Source organism: Haliotis asinina, chromosome 3 (assembly GCF_037392515.1).
Source record: "Haliotis asinina isolate JCU_RB_2024 chromosome 3, JCU_Hal_asi_v2, whole genome shotgun sequence".
In the NCBI taxonomy this organism is placed as follows: domain Eukaryota; kingdom Metazoa; phylum Mollusca; class Gastropoda; order Lepetellida; family Haliotidae; genus Haliotis; species Haliotis asinina.
The window spans coordinates 66,300,501-66,320,668 of record NC_090282.1 but is presented as its reverse complement, the minus strand read 5'-3'; the positions used below and the strand labels follow the sequence as shown (position 1 = coordinate 66,320,668).

General features: G+C 40.6%; 2 protein-coding genes across 2 annotated transcripts; both read right to left on the bottom strand.

The window, feature by feature from the left end:
• Nucleotides 1-335: 335 nt before the first annotated feature.
• Nucleotides 336-3,354, bottom strand: LOC137276993 (octopamine receptor beta-2R-like). Its single transcript, XM_067808649.1, has 2 exons — nucleotides 3,272-3,354; nucleotides 336-2,570 (listed from the first exon to the last, which is right to left on the bottom strand). The coding sequence occupies exons 1-2, from the start codon at nucleotides 3,275-3,277 to the stop codon at nucleotides 1,557-1,559; spliced, it is 1,020 nt and encodes a 339-aa protein (XP_067664750.1). The 5' UTR covers nucleotides 3,278-3,354; the 3' UTR covers nucleotides 336-1,556.
• A 3,753-nt stretch (nucleotides 3,355-7,107) lies between these two features.
• Nucleotides 7,108-19,265, bottom strand: LOC137278321 (pro-epidermal growth factor-like). Its single transcript, XM_067810589.1, has 11 exons — nucleotides 19,009-19,265; nucleotides 16,802-17,047; nucleotides 16,050-16,218; nucleotides 15,573-15,697; nucleotides 14,977-15,136; nucleotides 14,464-14,579; nucleotides 12,381-12,521; nucleotides 11,981-12,118; nucleotides 10,893-11,171; nucleotides 9,518-9,559; nucleotides 7,108-8,454 (listed from the first exon to the last, which is right to left on the bottom strand). Exons 1-11 carry the CDS (start codon nucleotides 19,067-19,069, stop codon nucleotides 8,402-8,404), a joined length of 1,530 nt encoding a protein of 509 aa, XP_067666690.1. The 5' UTR covers nucleotides 19,070-19,265; the 3' UTR covers nucleotides 7,108-8,401.
• Between the last annotated feature and the right edge of the window lie 903 nt (nucleotides 19,266-20,168).

The following is a 20,168-nucleotide window of genomic DNA, read 5'->3' as shown; positions in this document are numbered from 1 at the left end:
CTGCCTAAACGTCAACATAAAATATAGAAATACGTTGATTTTAAACTTTAAAATGAAATTTAATTTGTAAATACCATTTTGTTATGAAACCATGAATTGGAATCCAGTGTAACCAGTGTTTACTGTGTCTCTTTTCACTTTCACAAGAGAAAATTCGGATCGGCTGAAAAGTAAGTCATTGTCTGAACTGGTTAATGAGACTCACGTTTCGGTTTTCAACTTTAAGTGTAAGAGTTGCGATGACTGGTCACCACTGCAGGTGGTAAACGTAAATTACCCGTGACTTACTACCAATGACAGATCCAGGAAGTAAAGAATGGACACAAGGCACAGGGTTCAGGATTTTTATATTGTTTAATAGAAACCATTTTACAACGCACACATAATACACACTTGTGGTGTTTACAAGGCCAAAGTCCCATTCAATCCGAATCGATGATATCAGCAACTCACAATGGGGATTAGATGGAATTATCCGAAATCGATACTGGAAAGAGTAATTGATACTCATGCAATGAACAATTGACACGCTCTCTTATTTGCATACATTAACAGAGCAGTACATCTTTTTAAACACTGACTAATGTGTTCAAGATCAAGATAACCCTTACGTTAGTGCAAAGTGTATAGGCAGTATTGATGAGCTTGGTGTGAAATGTTGTAAACACTATATCAGTAGTATTTATCAGTATATACAATACAATTATATGCGAGTGTGTGACGTTAACACGTCCATATAGTCACACACAGAGATACATAGATACAATCTACATTTCTCAAACTCACCAGCGCCACAAGGCAAAAAGTGAATAGTGCCGACAATATTAGCAGAGTGCATGAATTACATTGTTGAATTAGCCCGTGATAAAGATATATAACAATAGCTATTGCATAACCCGCTTGTCCACTCGGATTAAATACCACTGCACTTACAATTGGCATTCAGCAATCCATACTTCATCATAGGATGCTTCTAACGGGTCTTGGTTGACTTGGCATTTCATGGTACTACATTTGTGTACATACATCCTTAGATGCTCACCACTAGATTGTCTGGTGTCCCCGATGGTGGTGTCAGATTATTCACAGCCATTACAGTGCTGCGTTATGAAACAACATCATAAACTATCACATGTTCCTTCAAGAATAATTATTGATCATATGAATATCTTTAAAGATCAATTACCCATTACTTGAATCGTATTCAAATACATTCATATTAATTTACCAATTGTCCATATAAAGTGTTAATACATCGGTCATAACTGCTTGGTTTCCTCATGTTTTCACAAAATAGGTAATGCTTGTAACACTGCGATTGGTACAATGGTGTTGTCACTTTACAGAACATATTCTGGGTAGGTAAGTGAACCCAGCAGCCAAAGAGAATCCTGATGTCAAATGATCCGTGTTCAGGCTCCGTAATATCCCATCCTGATGATTTTCAACGATTCTCATTGCACAATCACTGGTATGTCTGGTCCAGATTTTATAGTGCTGCTGCCAGTGGCGGCTGTAGTCAGCATGACATGGCCCAAGGGACGACAGGCAAAGTTTTACTGTTTCGTTGCCTCATCCTTCTCAGTAACCACGGCACTGAAAGAGTTGTTGGGATAAGCAGCAGAAACAGCTCCAGGATTTTCCACATATTGCTGGTGTGAGTAGTAGGGAGGAGGCTGGTTAACTGTCTGGTGATTGTTGGTGTTGAACGGTGGGTGGCCCTTCACTATTGACCGGAAATCTTTGTTCAGGAACCAGAGGAAAGGAACGATAGCAGACTTACCGTAACTGAGGTAGCCCATGACAGCTGAGAGTATGAAATACCAGGTGCAGTCTAAACAAGGGAGACCTATCAAAGCCATAACTTCGCTTGGAAAGAAGAGAGCAACCGTCAAGAAGGAAACCAAGATAATATCCACGGGTGCAGTGGGATTGGTAGAGGGTGGGGATACTGCACCTTGACCATACTGACTTAACGCCTGGCGTCTTCCCTTTTGATGCAGAGCAATACTGACCACTGTCGTGATGATGGCGATTGCAGATGGTACCCAATAGGACATTGCAAAAAGAGCTCTTCCGAATTTTGGTTTGACATACAAACCACACGTTGGCGCACTAGGATCCTGCCCAACGATCATTATTGGCACCAGAACGATGATCGGTCCAAGAATGAAGAATGCCACGAGCATGCATGTGACCAATTTCTTGCACATTCCTTGGTACGATGAAACTGTACGTTGAAATATAAAGTCCAAGTTCAGGGCGATGATGGCGAAGCAGCTGTTGGCAACAGTGATGTAACTGCTCCCATACAGTGCCATCATAGTAAGACACGACACGTCGATTTCCAGAGTCACCAGCATGTGTGTCCACATCGCGAGAGGAAAGATTCCGACGAAAAGGTCTGCCAATGCCAAGAACAAGACAATGACATACTTGGAATTTTGTCTTAGGTCCTTGTATGACAAAATACTGCCAATTATTACCAGATTGCCGACTATGATCCCTATTGCAAAGAAGCTGTTGAAGACGATCTGTGCGATTGTGTTGCCATAAACTGCAACACCCGTCTGAAACACGAAAGAAGGCAACAGTTTAAAACCCTCATACATATGAAATGCTTAACATATTTGGTTAAGCCTGATTTAGCGTGGCAGTAAGTAGTACTCCAAGCGCTGCATTTAAACTACTGGGAGAATGAGAGAGTGAGTTTAGTGTTACAATGCACTTTGCAATATTCCAGCTATATGGCGGCTGTCTGTAAATAATCGGATCGGGAAGTCTTGTGTGATAGATGTCTTTAATAACAACGTAGCTGCAATCCCGCGACCACAGGTAAACCGACTGACAAACCAAGAAAAAACCGAGGGATGAAAAGGGAATCGAAACCGTGATCCTAAAGGGCACAAGGGTGACAACACTCCACGCCCCTTGTTTATGAGACTTAAACCTTGGATATTGATATTTATATGAAAATTATTCTGAAAGCCAATTTTTTAATAGAAGAAGTTAAGAGTGAGAAAGTATATGGCTTGACGCTTCTTTAGCAATATTTCAGCTATATCACAGAAGGGGGCACCAGAAACGGTGCCCATGTGGGGAATCGAACCCGGTCCTTTTACCTTAGACGGATCCACAATAGAACCGAAACATAAACGTTAACAAGAGCAAACTGTAAATGAGGGTGTTGTTCAAAGGATTTTCAAACACCTCTATATGAAGAAACTTCGTTGTTTGAAAAGCGTCTTTATGCTTGAAATACGGTACAAACCTTCATTGTTAGAGTTGACTGGACGTTTAGTGCAGCGGTCTTTCACATTCAGGTGTCGCCTGATTGTTTCTGTTACCTTTTATCAATGATGAATTTCGGCTGTATTTATATATTTACCTCATTTAGTGTCACATGATAGATAGCATCACGACAACCGATAATATGGGTCATACGCATATCACTTGACGAATCCCAGCCATCAGCAAACCTTGCGTACCTGCCTCCCCGTTATAACGCTAATCATAGCATTTATTTGGACACAAAACATGTAGAATGGTTGTCGATGACTTTTAAAAAATTTATTTCAACGTAATATATTGTTTTCACGTATATCTATCTAATTACGCTGTGGTTCTCCATTCTAGGTTCCCTATAATGAATGGTGAGTAGTTTCGTAACTGTATTAGCCTTATCAGCGCACGTCACACTTGTCTTAGGTCAGGGGGAGCGGTAGTCATTCAGTATTGAGCAATAACAACACGCCGCTGTGAGTGGAATTATTTCTTAAAACAGTGATGATGATGCTACTTTCCACGTAAAGAGAGTGAGTGAGTGAATTCAGTTTTTGCCTCTCGTAGCAATATTCCAGCAATATCACGGCGGTGGACACTAGAAATGGGCTTCACTAGTTGTACCCATATGGGGAATCGAACCCGGATTTTGGCCGCGGCAAGACAACGCTCAACCCATAATGCTATCCCACCGTCTCTTTCCACGAAAGCAACAACAGAGTAAACTATATGTCGCACAAATACTTTCTGCAATGGTTCAGTACATATCAGTTTGCATTTGATACTTTGACCAATCAATGCATGCTATATGTTTTCACTCAAAACGTTTTAGTTGCTCAGGCTGCTGTGTTATCTCAACAGATGAGTCCGTCTGGTGCAAATATACACTGCATTGCAGTAGCACATCTGAGATATCAGTGCCACAAAAGGCGACTATGCCTGTCGTAAGAAGCGACTAACGGGATCGGGTGGTCAGGCTCGCTGACTTGGTTGACACATGTCATCGGTTCCCAATTTTCCCAAATCGATGCTCATGTTGCTGATTACTGGATTGTCTGGTCCAGACTTGATTATTTACAGACCGCCGACATATAGCTGGAATATTGCTGAGTGCGTAAAACTAAACTCACTCACACAGCGATGTCAGTTATGTAGTACTTTACTAATCATAATTAGTATATTCCATTGCACACCACTGTTCTCTATCCTTGTTACGAGTATTGTTGCTATTGGTGGTGGCGCTGCTGCTATTGCTAAACGCCTTACCTTAATGTTTGGAGCAGACAATGTGATATGTATGGTTTGTGCAGACACATTCAATCATGACACCGGGTCTCTGAAACCCAACCCATGGCAGAACCAGCACAGGTTGCTGGGGCCCTACTTTACACAAGATGAACCACGAGGACGTTTTGTTGTATGCTTCACCAAACATAGAATCTGAAGTTCTGAAAATTTAATATTCACCGGCTTAGAAGCCAGTTTAATAACAAACTGTGAATGCATGCTCCAAAAAGTCCTACAGAACGTCTGTCCATACCGCTCCCGAATTGGGAATGGACATTGCCTAACAGGGTTACTTGAAATATTTTTAATGTTTTGTACTTCTGGAAATTTCAAAGGTCATTAAACCCATGAAATACTGCAGAAGGTTTTATATCGTTCAGAGGTAAAGCTGTATGCAGCATATTAGTCACACGAGCGTGGTCCTGGACAGTCGAAGGTCATTAAACCCATGAAATACTGCAGAAGGTTTTATATCGTTCAGAGGTAAAGCTGTATGCAGCATATTAGTCACACGAGCGTGGTCCTGGACAGTCAAAGGTCATTAAACCCATGAAATACTGCAGAAGGTTTTATATCCTTCAGAGGTAAAACTGTATGCAGCATATTAGTCACACGAGCGTGGTCCTGGACAGTCGAAGGTCATTAAACCCATGAAATACTGCAGAAGGTTTTATATCGTTCAGAGGTAAAGCTGTATGCAGCATATTAGTCACACGAGCGTGGTCCTGGACAGTCAAAGGTCATTAAACCCATGAAATACTGCAGAAGGTTTTATATCCTTCAGAGGTAAAACTGTATGCAGCATTTTAGTCACACGAGCGTGGTCCTGGACAGTCGAAGGTCATTAAACCCATGAAATACTGCAGAAGGTTTTATATCGTTCAGAGGTAAAGCTGTACGCAGCATATTAGTCACACGAGCGTGGTCCTGGACAGTCAAAGGTCATTAAACCCATGAAATACTGCAGAAGGTTTTATATCGTTCAGAGGTAAAGCTGTATGCAGCATATTAGTCACACGAGCGTGGTTCTGGACAGTCGAAGGTCATTAAACCCATGAAATACTGCAGAAGGTTTTATATCGTTCAGAGGTAAAACTGTATGCAGCATATTAGTCACACGAGCGTGGTCCTGGACAGTCGAAGGTCATTAAACCCATGAAATACTGCAGAAGGTTTTATATCGTTCAGAGGTAAAGCTGTATGCAGCATATTAGTCACACGAGCGTGGTCCTGGACAGTCAAAGGTCATTAAACCCATGAAATACTGCAGAAGGTTTTATATCCTTCAGAGGTAAAGCTATATGCAGCATATTAGTCACACGAGCGTGGTCCTGGACAGTCAAAGGTCATTAAACCCATGAAATACTGCAGAAGGTTTTATATCCTTCAGAGGTAAAACTGTATGCAGCATATTAGTCACACGAGCGTGGTCCTGGACAGTCGAAGGTCATTAAACCCATGAAATACTGCAGAAGGTTTTATATCGTTCAGAGGTAAAGCTGTATGCAGCATATTAGTCACATGAGCGTGGTCCTGGACAGTCAAAGGTCATTAAACCCATGAAATACTGCAGAAGGTTTTATATCCTTCAGAGGTAAAACTGTATGCAGCATATTAGTCACACGAGCGTGGTCCTGGACAGTCGAAGGTCATTAAACCCATAAAATACTGTAGAAGGTTTTATATCGTTCAGAGGTAAAACTGTATGCAGCATATTAGTCACACGAGCGTGGTCCTGGACAGTCGAAGGTCATTAAACCCATGAAATACTGCAGAAGGTTTTATATCGTTCAGAGGTAAAACTGTATGCAGCATTTTAGTCACACGAGCGTGGTCCTGGACAGTCAGCGATTGTAATGAACGGCTGCTGATCGAGTCACTACGAGTCTTTTATTTGTGGACATCACGGTAGAGGTCGGGTGTTCACCAGTCCATTTCGGAGCTTTGTTTTCTTTTCTTTTGTCTTCTTTCTAAACGCATTCAGGAAACGGATTTGTTCAAGGAATTGCGTAGTGAAGCAGTATCTGTATGTGGTATATGTAATTATGACAATGTATCCAGTTTTAAAACGCCTAAATCTACACCAGGTATGCTCATAGCGCTAACAGTGAATAAGTATTAATGAAGTCAATTGATAAACGTTTTGCATAGGAATGTTTTAAGATGAAACCCAAAGTGTGTAAGTGTTAGAGCTTAAGTCGCCAGGGAAGGAATTGCATAGAGAATTCCACTTAACCGATGCCATGTTCTGGCAAGACTTGTATCCAAATGATCTGTGCTTTCAGCTTTCTTAATGTTTGCCTTAGGACTAGCCAGGAGCCAGAATCAAATTTGCATTAGTTACGTCATGCCTACGACGGTAACTCCGGCTTGTGTATGTCATGATAATTATTTTTAGATTTCGATTCTTATTTTCTGCTTCCTACTTTCGATATGAGAATACATGAGTACATATCTTGATACTTATTTGTGATTTTGTTGTTTAATGTATGCGTCTTCTTTACCGTCTAATAAAAGAATTTAAGAAAAAGGTAATAATTTCTCCCGGAAGCAAAATGTTTTATCTAATTAATTTCATAAATGAATGAAAATGATATGTTCAGTTTCAATAACAAAAATATAATACAAATATATCATTTCATAAAAACATCATCATCTAAATTTGGACAAAATCAGGGCCTGCTTTAGCGAGATGTAACGATCTCTCTTTGAAACAAACAACAACAATCAAACTGCATTATAGAGGTCTAAAAAGCGTCTTCGTTATCACGACATCGCAGTACGCTGTATGGCTTGAACTGTAGGCTGGAGACCCGTCTCAGTACCCAGACTCGTCATGATCATGTGACATAGATTAAACATTCTGCTATGTAAGTCTTTCATGATTAAAAGGTTGGTTTGTCTTTGAAGATTTAGACCGCGACTTCTGTTGAATATATATGATACATGATTAAGATATTGAAAAAATCTAAATATTAACCTCCGACCTCCGACCTCCGACCTCCGACATCAAAACCTCTGAGATCAAAGTTTCAGGTATCATTGCTGGATAAATGGAAAACAAACTACACCAATATTTACTGCATGAATTATGGGGACAATAAGACCTATACAAGTACAGATATTGACAATATTCCTACACATAATATATAAAATCTACTGACTTCGTTAACTTCTGGTATGAAATATTCCCTCCCGTCCTACCGCTCTAAAGGTGTTGTTCACATACTTAAACTTTCGATAAAGTCATGTTTGATAACAGAACAGAATCGCACCCTTGTGTCTTGTTCCATAGCAAATATATCAGCATTCGTCCTAATAAAACTGTTGTATTGACAGTTGTCAGCAGGGAGAGTGACATAAAGTACCAAAACGACGCTACTATTAACCATATTATCACACTCAAATGAAAATACCTATGTATTTAGAATCCAGTTCACACTGAAATACTATGGACCAGTTATTCAACAAACTACACCAAAAATAACTGCATTCCCTTAGAGTATATCCAAGATTATACATTTGCCTCTCATAGAGGCAGATCAGTACTTTGAGTTGAAGGAATCGGCCGGTCCGGTTTATCTGACAATGGTATGTCCATCTTTGACATTCACCTCCTGATAACACCAATTACAAAGAAACTATGCCATTTGTGAGTTGCTTCAGAGTATATGTAATATGACCCTACTCTAAAACTGATAAACAGCCAGGGACTGTCGATGTTTTACGACATATCAAAACTAATCACCTATATGTAAGATTTGTTCTTGAACTGTGTTTATAGGAGAAAGACATTATGGTATCCGAAAAGCTATCACATCAAACACGAAGGTCAAATGAACAGTTTATAGATCCTTGAAGCAGCAGCGGCGAAGATCAGAGCATCTGAAAAACAAAGTGTAAATCAAGAGGCAATACGCTTTTGACAAATTGAGAAAAAACATCGAAATTTGAGAGAGAGAGAGAGAGAGAGAGAGAGAGAGAGACAGACAGACAGACAGAGAGAGACAGAGACAGAGACAGAGACAGAGAGACGGGGTTGGGGGTGAGGCTTACCACCGAAACACAATGAAAATCGTATTCTGTTCTAAGTATTTTAAGTGGCACAATATCAGTATGTGAATCACCACATCAAACCGCGTTGCCGATGTTGCATAATCTGAATGTTACCTCAGCAGCAAGCTAAAGAAGAAATTGAACCCAACTGTAACCATGGATTAGTCTCACTACGGCAGTACATTGACGCTGTCTCTGTATAACTGTTCCGTTTTGTAAACATTTCTAGAAGGTTAGAACGGCCACTAAAGACGTTGAAATCTCAACACTCGGCTCAGTCTGCAGTTCACACGCTCATCTCGATCGCGGTGGACTCCATACTGAACGGTGGAAGCCATACTGAAACTGGATGCATTACAAAACCCCTATCTAAGTACTGAAATCAACTGGCTCCAAATAAGTCACCATGTTATACAAACTTCAGTCAAACACCCTTCTGTGGAAATTTGATGTGTCCCAACTTGGTCCCATCTTTTCAATATGTTGTGATCGTGAACGAGGCTCAGCCTTAAGTGGCGTCATCGACACCGTGGGTTTTCACTGGATGTGGAAGAATTGTTCAATGTGCGGACATGCAATACCTAGTTTCCTGTGAGGCGTTAGAAGATTAACAGGCACACGACTTATCCCACAGGGTATCCATTCTTCTTCTTATTAAACACAGGCAATTTTGAACAACCTCACTTGTCTCAGGTGAGACAACATGTAGCATCATTGTGCTTCATTGTGGAACAGAACTGAAGTCTTTAAATTGTCAGGAGTCAAGCTGCAAAACACGGTCACCCATTCAAGTAACTCTCTTTGATCGAGGCTGATAACTTCAACTGAATTGTGACGTGCACAGAACCACATACTTGTTAATTTATATGAGATTATAACCTTCAATACGTACCAACGAACCTTGATCTTGCCAGAGATGCTGGGCTGGTTAAAACTACAAACACAGAAGATGAGAAACACATAAGACTAATAAGACAAGACCACAGGCCCGAGGATTAAATATGTTAGCAAATACACAACGCGTATGATGTACTGCACTATGAAGCATTTCGAGTTGGTGGTCATGTCAAAAGAGTGCATGAATCTTTAATCCTCGCAAAGACACCAAGGCCTGTGTATAGGAGGTATGGTTCCTAAAAGTAAACGTTTACGTTATTTTGATAGGCAATACTTCACATGGGGTATAATTTTAGTTGTTCTCTTTCAAAGGCATAGGTAGTGATATTTGTATGTATGTCCAATAATACGCACAATACGGGGTATTCGACAGTTCATGTGCAACCCTTGTCAAAGAAACAGTTCATGCACGCACAAACGTGGTTAATTCATTCGTGGATTTAGTTTGCAATGAGATCACAATGTTTGCCGGCATGGTTACAATGTACGATGTGAGTTTATGTCAATGTTTATGTCGAAATCAGCCATTGGGGCAGGATACGCTCACCTTTTGCCCGTACCATAGTATTGTCATTATGTGACAGTGATTCATAGACAAACGTTCATGATCAAGATGGCGGGGCTGTGATACCGACTCTGTTCTCAGCAATAATGACGATAGGTTTTGTTTGTTTGTGTTATTGTTCAACGTCGCAGTCAACAATATTCTCACCACTTGAGTGCGAAGGTATGAGAACAATCGAATCAAGATTAGATAATCAACGTAAGACAAGTAAAATTTAAGCATACCAACTTTTAAACTGTAGCATATTTTGTTTTTCTAATTTTAATTTTCGGCTAAATTTTCCTTCATTTGCCAGTGGCTGATGAGATGGTGTAAATTCAAATAGGGTCCATTCAGGTAGTAAAGGCACTGTAAGTCCCCATGGTCCCTAGTATGGTGATCTATCCTGAGTTGTTGGCGATCTATCCTCAGTTGTTGGCAGTCTATAGCCCTTTTTCACACTCTTTTGTCCAGCATGATTTTGCTCCTTTTAAAGTTATCTGCTAGCTACTTTTAACTTAATTTGTGATAATCTAGTGTTTTTACTGTCCTTCGTCGACAGAGTTTTATATATTATATATCTGTCTTATGAATTTAGAACTAGTTTTAGTCACGATATGACTGAAAATGCCGATGTGACTTTAAATCTTCACACACTCTCTCAGATAATCAACAGCATGATAATAGATCTATTCAAATGAGATGCGATGACATGTGTCAACCACTTCTAGATGGAAAGAAATGCGTCTAGTTTGAGTAGTTTCGTGAAGCGGTCGGGACATGCTCACAAATGATTGATAAATTAAAAGATATTTCATAAACAAACCATGTAGGTCCTGGCAAAGAGGCCCCTTCCAGTAGGTTTGACATCCATGTGGACATACTCCAGTGAAAGGGTCACACGTATCTCCTCGACAGTAGCCACACATCCTTCCACAGTTTTGTCCATAGTACAGCGAACTACATTTCGTTGTGCACCGGGCCCCTCTCCATCCGGCGTTACACCCATGAGGACAAGCACCGTTAGTAGAGTTACACCTCGGCCCATCCTTACAATTCCCACACGGAATTGAACACTGTGATCCATACAGTCCAGATCGACAGGCTGGAGCAGAAACATACGTTTTTCACTTTCAAAGAAACGACAACTAAAGAGCAAGTCTGGTGGGTATATATCAGGTATGGAATGTCCCACTGACAAACTTTATGGACAATGGTGCAAGAAACGGTATCTAAATGTCGCAATCACGAAATGAAAAATGTTATCCATAGAGTTTGTCAATATTGTAAACCCCCACTTCTAACACACCACTCAAAGCAGTTGTGTTCATTTCTAATGCATTATGTACCTCTGAAAGTAGTTACGACATGAGGGAAACATGTTGCGCAAGTACTAACCCTCCAAAACCGTATTTTATCCTTTAATGTCATGTAATGTTTTCGAGAATTTCAGTTAACCGTTCATATAACTTGGGATGGGATGAATGCTTCGTTGGGTAACTGAGGTTATTCTTTGGTCTGGGATTTACGTTTCATAAAGGTGTCATGTTAATTTTCCATTCATCATACTTAGGTCTGTAGTTAGTGTAGGCATTCTGGAGAAACTCTGTGATCTCAAATAGTGACACTTGGTTGGTTACCCTCTATATGCGCCTGGGTTTCACACTAGTGGTAAACACTTCTGGCATGTATCAGGTCTTTTCATCCCTTTAATGCACTTAATACTTGCACACAAATTCCCCAAGTTAATTGTTGTACAGAAATGTTGGTACAGTCCAAGTGTCTTGTTTTTTATTGTTAATAGTCATGTCTGCTTAGCGCTATTTGACTTTAACCAAGACGTGCATCTTCACGACCCGCTTGAAGAAAGCTATTTAACAAACGCATTAATCGCAAAAGATGTCTTTTGTGTACCTTTCTGATGGCACGTGTCTCCTTCCCAACCTGTTTGGCAGCCGTTCGGACACTTTCCGCTCACGTGATTGCATGTAGTTCCCTCTTTACAGTTGCCACATGGGGAACACCTCTTGCCGAATGTTCCAGGTTTGCATGCTGGAAATTCACCGTTTACATGTTCAGTAGGCTTATCTAGACTGGGTGAACATAACTCACGATGTGTAAAGAGGGACATAAACAACATGCTCATCAATATGCTGTCCTTTGGAACACAGTTGGCATGTTAGCGCATTGTGTACAGAAGTGCTTGCTTGTAATTTCGTAAATATCCTGCCCTTTCCAAAAATACCATTAGACGTCCCCCCCCCCCCCCCCCCCCCCCCGGCATCAGTCAACATAGTCAGGCCACAGGACTTACCCTTAGAGCAAAAGTTGCCATCGTAACCTGCGTCACACCCACCCAAGCAGGATCCAGTTGTCTTCTCACACAGGGTCATTCCACCGGTACACCGTCCACATACACTTGTACACCCAGCGCCGTATCTTCCGTCCGGACACCCTGATAAGTTAGTGTGAATAGTTACACAAACTACAGAAAGTCAATATGTTTTCATGTAGTAAGACGACCGTGATTAGTGAAGACCTTGCCGATACTATTTTTGTGGTAGACAAGTTTCTATTTTCAACAATATGAGTGATGTTTTCATTTTTTTCAAGGCTTTTCCAAGATCATTTCTATTTTTTTAATGAAACCTTTGGCATCTTCACCCATCGAGCTTCCTGCACAACAAACCCACACCATCAAAGAGTCTGTCATTGGGGCTGTAGGGTTTCATGGCTTGGTTTATAAGGTTTCACTGTGAATACACATTGCTCTCCACCGACATGACCTCTTATTCGTCTGTTCCAGATTTGATTGTTGACAGCCCGTCTTCATATAGCAGGCTTACGGGGTGTGACACAATAAAGCAGAAAAACCTCTATGCGCAACACAATAGATAGTCCAATGCCAATAGCGTCTCCCCATTGCATTGTTTGCAGTGTCAGGTTTAGCAATGGAGTGTATGTGTGTGTATATGCACAGTCGAGGGTGACAATCTTCAGGGCATATTAATACAAGACTTTTTCAGGGTTCGGGAAAGTAACGCCTTTCCATTCTTCCTTGTCCCACGATCTGCACAAACCATCCAGAGTCAGCACAGCTCGACATGGTGACACACATAGTGACACAAATCAAGGGACTTGATGACAATGACTTTTTTTCACCAACCAGCTACATTGTAGATATTTGTAATGCATTTATGGTTGGTTTTGCCTTCTTAAACACATCCGTTGTAAATATCTACTTGTACAGTTGGGTAGTTAATGTTATGTTTAGGACCCACATTTACATTGTGGGTGTAGAATTTAATGGCGTGCTTTCCATAAATTCGATTTCGGGTATTCCATTTTACTGAACCCTGGTAGCTTGTATTAACTGCTGTTGTTACAGAGCTACAGCTATTCGTAGGGGTTATTTGGTATACACCCCGGTGGGTAATGGGTGGTAACGTTTAGAGAACTGTATCATAAGGTTTAGATCAAATACCTTTTTTGTTACTCTTGAGGTCATGGGGATGTATGTACTTGAAGTGTTATTTGTGACTTTATTCTGCAAGACTAGGTTTTTATTGAGGCTTATCCCATCAGGTTTTTCGTAATCTTATTTGCCTAGGAGACATATTCTAGGGCTCGACCCCACGTGCTCATTTCTACAACACTAACCACGCAGAGGCGTGTACACAGCTATTAAGCGTTGATTTAGTAAATTCCTTGGACATAGCCGACTAAAATGGTTGTCTGGTTGCCTTGTTGATTGTTTATGCAGAGAATGGTCTCAGTTATCTTTGGTAATAGCGGTGGGTATTAATCGGCTCTCCTTGTTATAGCTAATTGAGATCTTGGCACCCAAAACATATCACTTCAGTTACATGTACCTACATACGATATAAATGTGTGCTATTCTTTCTAGCGTTACATTAATCTCCTTTAATACCAGACTGATCTCAAGAGCATAGCTTGGCGAGGATATATTCCCATATCTGAAAAGAGGTCAAACTCATTCACACGTATGGATTGATATTTATGATTCTATAATTCTGGGCATTGCAAGAATTAATTAGGATTAATTATGAATAGGACATTTATATAGTGCACATATCCACGCGACTAGTACATGCTCAAGGCGCTGCTTCAATGCAAGTGATGGTCACAATCTTTATATTTTGTGATTAGAGAAATATGTTTTATGTTTAATGAAATGAGTTCCTCTGAAATGCATAAATGAAACCCATTTGCATGTCATACCAAACCAAAATATAAGTAAATTTGCCCGGAATATAGGAGTAGGACGGATTAGGAAGCATTAATGATCACGGATGAATGATTTTTATCCTGGTGGTGGGTAAGGCTGACATCAATTGTCCTCGATGAGCAGGACGGACTTAAATAAGCCATGTTACCTGTTTCTCCAAAATTGGGAGAAAAGACGTGAATTCCTGTTAAGGTTCTGAAAGACTTCGAAGAAAGTAATCCCATGTGCGTATGGTTCCGGTTTTCAGGGATCACTCGAATGCCCCTGTAACACATAGTAAAGAATGACCATTATTCAGCATTCTTGACTTCTCGTAAGGCGTTCCATTCCATCATTGGGGAGATGCCCTGGATAGTACATCTATTGATGATTTTCTGTGATTTTAACGCCACACTCAGCAATATTCTTGCTATGTGGTGACAGTACGTAGGTAATCTGGACCAGAAAATCCAGTGATCAACAGCATGACCATCAATTTACGCATTCGGAATACGATGATATGTGTCAACCAAGTCAGACAGCCTGACCACCTGACCATCCCGTTAGTCGCCTCTTACGACAAGCATGGGTTACTGAAGACCGCTTGTAATCCGGATCTTCACGGGCCTTTGAATGCGTTTCAGTATTAGTATACTGATTTTACCAAAGTTAATTATATTACCTGTATGTTCTATCAATGATGTAGAGAAAACCATTGAAGACAGCGATGTCCATCAAACGAGGTTTGACAAAAGTGTTCGTGTAATGAGTCTTTCTGTCGGACCCATCCTTCAGGATGGAGTACACGTTCCCGTTGTATTCGCACCAATAGAGACGCCCGGCTTAGAGAGAAATACAAGCATGATAAACAAAGACATAGGAACCAATTTAATAGGGACGATATTGTGATTACTGTATATTCGGGGAAAAACAATCATAATTACGGGGCCGTGAAGATCAGGGTTAGAATTGGTTGTTAGATCGTTGTAATTCTATCACAAAATGGATGCTCAAAACGATTAGTGGATTGTCTGATCCAGACCGCAATGTCGTATTTTTCCAGATGGATGGGGAGTGAGAGAGTTTAGATTTTCGCCGTCTTTAGCAATACTCCACGGAGGGGGGACACTAGAAATAAACTTCACACATTCAGCCCACATGGGGATTTTAACCCGGACCTTCGGCGAGATGAGCGACGCTTTAACAATTATACCACCCCATCGCCCCTCTGTGACCTGAAACAGACTCAGCTGTGTGATATGACAACAAAATGTTCACTTTTTTCGTTGATAGTGAGTCCAGTCGGCGCATAGATTCCAGTTGATGTGAGGACCTTTCTTCCACTGCCGTCATAGTTGCAGGATTCAAGGATGTCAGTGTCGTGATCAAGCCAGTATAGCTTTCTAAAAGCGAAGGATATGACAGTAACTATACTTAATTGCCGAATGATTAACGCACAGTACTCCTGCTATATGACGGTGGTATGTAGATATCGGAATCTGTAAACCAGTGATTGATAGAAAGAACAACCTCCAAAGGGCAAATATCTGTCAGAACATCCTAAGTCAAAACAGGAGAACTAATACGTCTTGTATGACAAGGTCATCTGTGTAATTACGATTGCACACACACGACTATATTGATGGAACGAATAACCTGTTACCTGTCACTGAGAAAGTTACCTATTAGTTACCTGACTTCCGTGGACGTGAAAGGGGCGCTATATAAATTACTAATGATCATTAATAGTCATACCTGTCCGTTTTGTCTGCGACGATGCCGATAGGAAAGCTCACGTTTGCACTCGCAATGACTGTACTATTAGATCCATCCATGTCGATGCTACCAATGACTTCATTTCCTAAGTCGGTGTAGAAGATCTTGCCGTGTCTACCATCAACGGTTAGGCCTTGCGCGTTAGAAACTGTAAAATATTTTCCAGTAAACGTCAGACCACTTCCGTTTCGTTCTTTGTTGGTAAACATCGCACTCAGAAATATTCCATCTACAAGACACTTGTGATAGACATCAAGAGCATAAAGACAAACAGTATCACATCATAGGCATAAAGACAAACAGTATCACATCATAGGCATTAAGACAAACAGCATCACATCATAGGAATTAAGACAAACAGTATCACATCATAAGCATTAAGACAAACAGCATCACATCAAAGGCATTAAGACAAACAGTATCACATCATAGGCATTAAGACAAACAGTATCACATCATAGGCATTAAGATAAACAGTATCACATCATAGGCATTAAGACAAACAGTATCACATCATAGGCATTAAGACAAACAGTATCACATCATAGGCATTAAGACAAACAGTACCACATCATAGGCATAAAGACAAACAGTATCACATCATAGGCATTAAGACAAACAGGTTGGGGTACGATGACAATCGACCATATTATGACATACATCAGGTACTTTCCAACCTTTACTTATGTTCGATACATTACACGACGTCTAAACAATCACAATTCACCAACCATTGTTCAGTTTCCGAACCAGAGTATCATTTCCACCATCCAGTTTGGAACTCCGGATTTCTTCTCTGCTGATATCCGTCCAGTAGATTCGCCTGGTGACATTGTCATAGTCGATGGCTGTGGGTGTGATTGCAGATGTGAGATTGTGCCGAGTGATCGTGTCCTTGAATACGTCCCACCTGTACACGGATCCCACGGTGAATAGTGAATGGCGTTCAGTCAAAAGTATCACAACTTCAGGTTGATCTAAAACAAACACATTATTGGTAGTTTTGCAGCGTCAACACTCAAGGCTAAAAAACAAGAATCAGCGTTCGAAAAACGTATCCAAATATCCGCCATTATTGATAAACATGAGATGATGCTGAGGACGAGTGAAATGGATTGAACATCGGCCTCTTCAAGAATCACACCTCACTTTAAGTGAAATCAAATAATATGTAATTATGTAAGCTGGGTTGATGGGAGGTTTAAGCTTAATTTTTATATCTGTCACAAGTTGACAATAATCTATTTTGTAAGTTGTTTAAGTATCTCTCATTACAGCGAAGTGAACTACCCAACTCTTTCCAATTCGTATTTAATGATGTGCCTGATGTCAAAGGAATAATAAGCATTGCATAACAGCGTTACAGAATCTGGTGACGTCACCTTTCATCCGTAATTAATGTCAAAAGGTAGCCTCACAGCATTTGTGTGTTTTTGTTATGTTTCGCGCAAAAATATGAATAGACGGATTTCACGTAGATACTATAGTGTTACATAAAGGAACCTTTCAATGCAGACGCTTCATTAGCTTAGAACCAGCTACATTTTTGTATTTCTTGCCAGGTGACATTTTTTATATTAAAATCAATATGTTTATCACATTAACCTTATGAGCAATAAAATGTTATAAATTATATCTAATGATACAGGACCAGATACTCGGTTTTTCTTATATGAAACAATGGTACATGCAGTTTAACCTTATATCTAGCTGTAGACGACAAGAACTTGCTTAACAATGTATTGTTGCAATACCATCATGAAATTCCTCGTAAATATTGTTCTTGTAACATTCTCTACTTATCAAGTAGTTTTATAGTAGCTACAACATTTCCGTATGGACAGAACAAGTTGAAATACAGTAATCACACAACAAATGCATAAAGAAACCGTTCATGTTAAAATATGAAATACAAATATATTGGGTTTCATATCCAATAATCTCTATAGGCTTGTAAATTAGGGGTTTAGAAATATATTATATCCCCCGAAACCAGCAAACATTCAATTACCTGAGCACGCAACAGTGTTGCGCGTGACATTCAAAACCATTTCTAATGGTGTTTGTTCACTAAGAACGGAAAACACGCAGTCACCGTCCAGTGTTCTTTCGCTGACTGAAGGTAATCCATGTCATGGTGAACCAAGTCATTGGAATGGTTAAAACAGGAAGAACACAAAGGGCAACACGGATACATCACTACAACGTCAACAACAAAATGAAGTCAGAGATTCCCCACGTTTAGAACGACCCTGAATGACGATTACTGCTCAGGGAGAATGGATAGTGCTCAGTGAGGAGCCGGGTGCAAAGGGCAGCTTTGACAGTGTCAGTGTCCTACCACAACTATGTAAACTGAGGCGTCTTACCCAGGATCTATGTGATGCCACAACTACCCGTCGGTGTAAACTGCGGTGTCTTTCCCTAGGTCCGTGTCCTGTCACACCTGCCCCCCGGAGTAAATTGAGGTGTCTTTCTCTAAGTTCGTGCCCTGTCACACCTGCCCTCCGGAGTAAACTGGGGTGTCTTTCTCTAAGTTCGTGCCCTGTCACACCTGCCCTCCGGAGTAAACTGGGGTGTCTTTCTCTAAGTTCGTGCCCTGTCACACCTGCCCTCCGGAGTAAACTGGGGTGTCTTATCTAAGTCCGTGTCCTGCCATAACTGCCTACAGTGCAAACTGCGGTCTCTTACCCTAGCTCCGTGTCCTGTCACACCTGCCCGCCGGTGTAAACTGAGATATCCTACCCTGGACCTGTCTCCCGCCACACCTACCCCAAAGTCAAATTAGAAGTGTCTTAGCCGGGTGTCTTGTCCGAGTCGTGTTACATCTGCTTGCCAGTAAATAGAACAGAAATCTGTGTCCTGCCACTACTACCCGCCAGAAGAAATGGAGGTGTCTTACCATCCATCTGTGTCCTGCTGAACATAGGTGTCTTACCTTGAGTCTGTGTCCTCACAACGAGACCTATGAAGAACAAGACACATACCGATGCTTTCATGTTGTCACGACTTGTGGATAGTGGCAACCCACGTAATCAGGGTGGATAGCTGTGTACTGCTTAATGTGACCCTCCCTGACAGTTCATGTGTCACAAATCAAGTCACCGGTATCAGTTCTAAAGCTGATGTCTTCCAACGGTATAATTTTCATACAGCAGGAAAATCCCCCACAGTGTTTTTATGTCTATTACGTATACAAGGAAGCAGTGTATGTAATTTGATTCTTACCTACAGTATCTAGACTGACAGAACAAACAGGCCTTGAACTAGCATAGTTAAACATAACAGCGTTCTATAGAATAGGATTTCAATGTGCTGTATACAGCGATACATGAAACTTTGTATCTGATATAGTAAATGGATAGCATGCTTCATTTTTCTATACGTTCAGTATTCAAGTAATTGTTGAACAGGTGGTCTTATCTTGTATTGCTGTCCTCGTTCTGGGCACCTGTTTTGGCTGATACGCTCAGTTGGCTTTGTGTGTCGCGTAGTATTCTGTGTTGAGCAAGTACAAACAGACGTCCCTATGATCCCATTCAATAGAGAAGGATATATATAATATGTAAAGATCGCCATAGGCTCTATCACGTGACAAGAGAATATAAGGCGCCCTAATTGTAGTCAGCTACCCTGCAAGTGTACATGGAAGTGGGGCATATGTTCTTTTATGTTTGATTCATGTTTGATTTATTATTTGTCTGTAAAACAGAGTTTATTCACCAGAAATGAAATGTGCAAACAGAGGTCATATGACCTTCACCATGTTTCCAAGCAAACAACAGCATGTAAAGGTGATTTAGTTTGTCATAACAGGAAATGTAAATCATAAGTAAATCAATAATTCCTCTATGTTACGCCACAGCATGTAATTTGTGGTACTTAAAGAAAGCCAAAAGCAGATACATGTACAAGCAAATAATATCTCTGCATGTAAGTGAATACACTGTGTATTAGCATGCAGACGTGAAGCAAATAATATCTGCATGTAAGTGAATACACTGAGTATTAGCATGCAGATGTGAAGCATAAATGATTGACATGTACAGAAAAAAACCTTTGCATGTAAATGTGATGCAAAAAGCATCTGCATGCAAA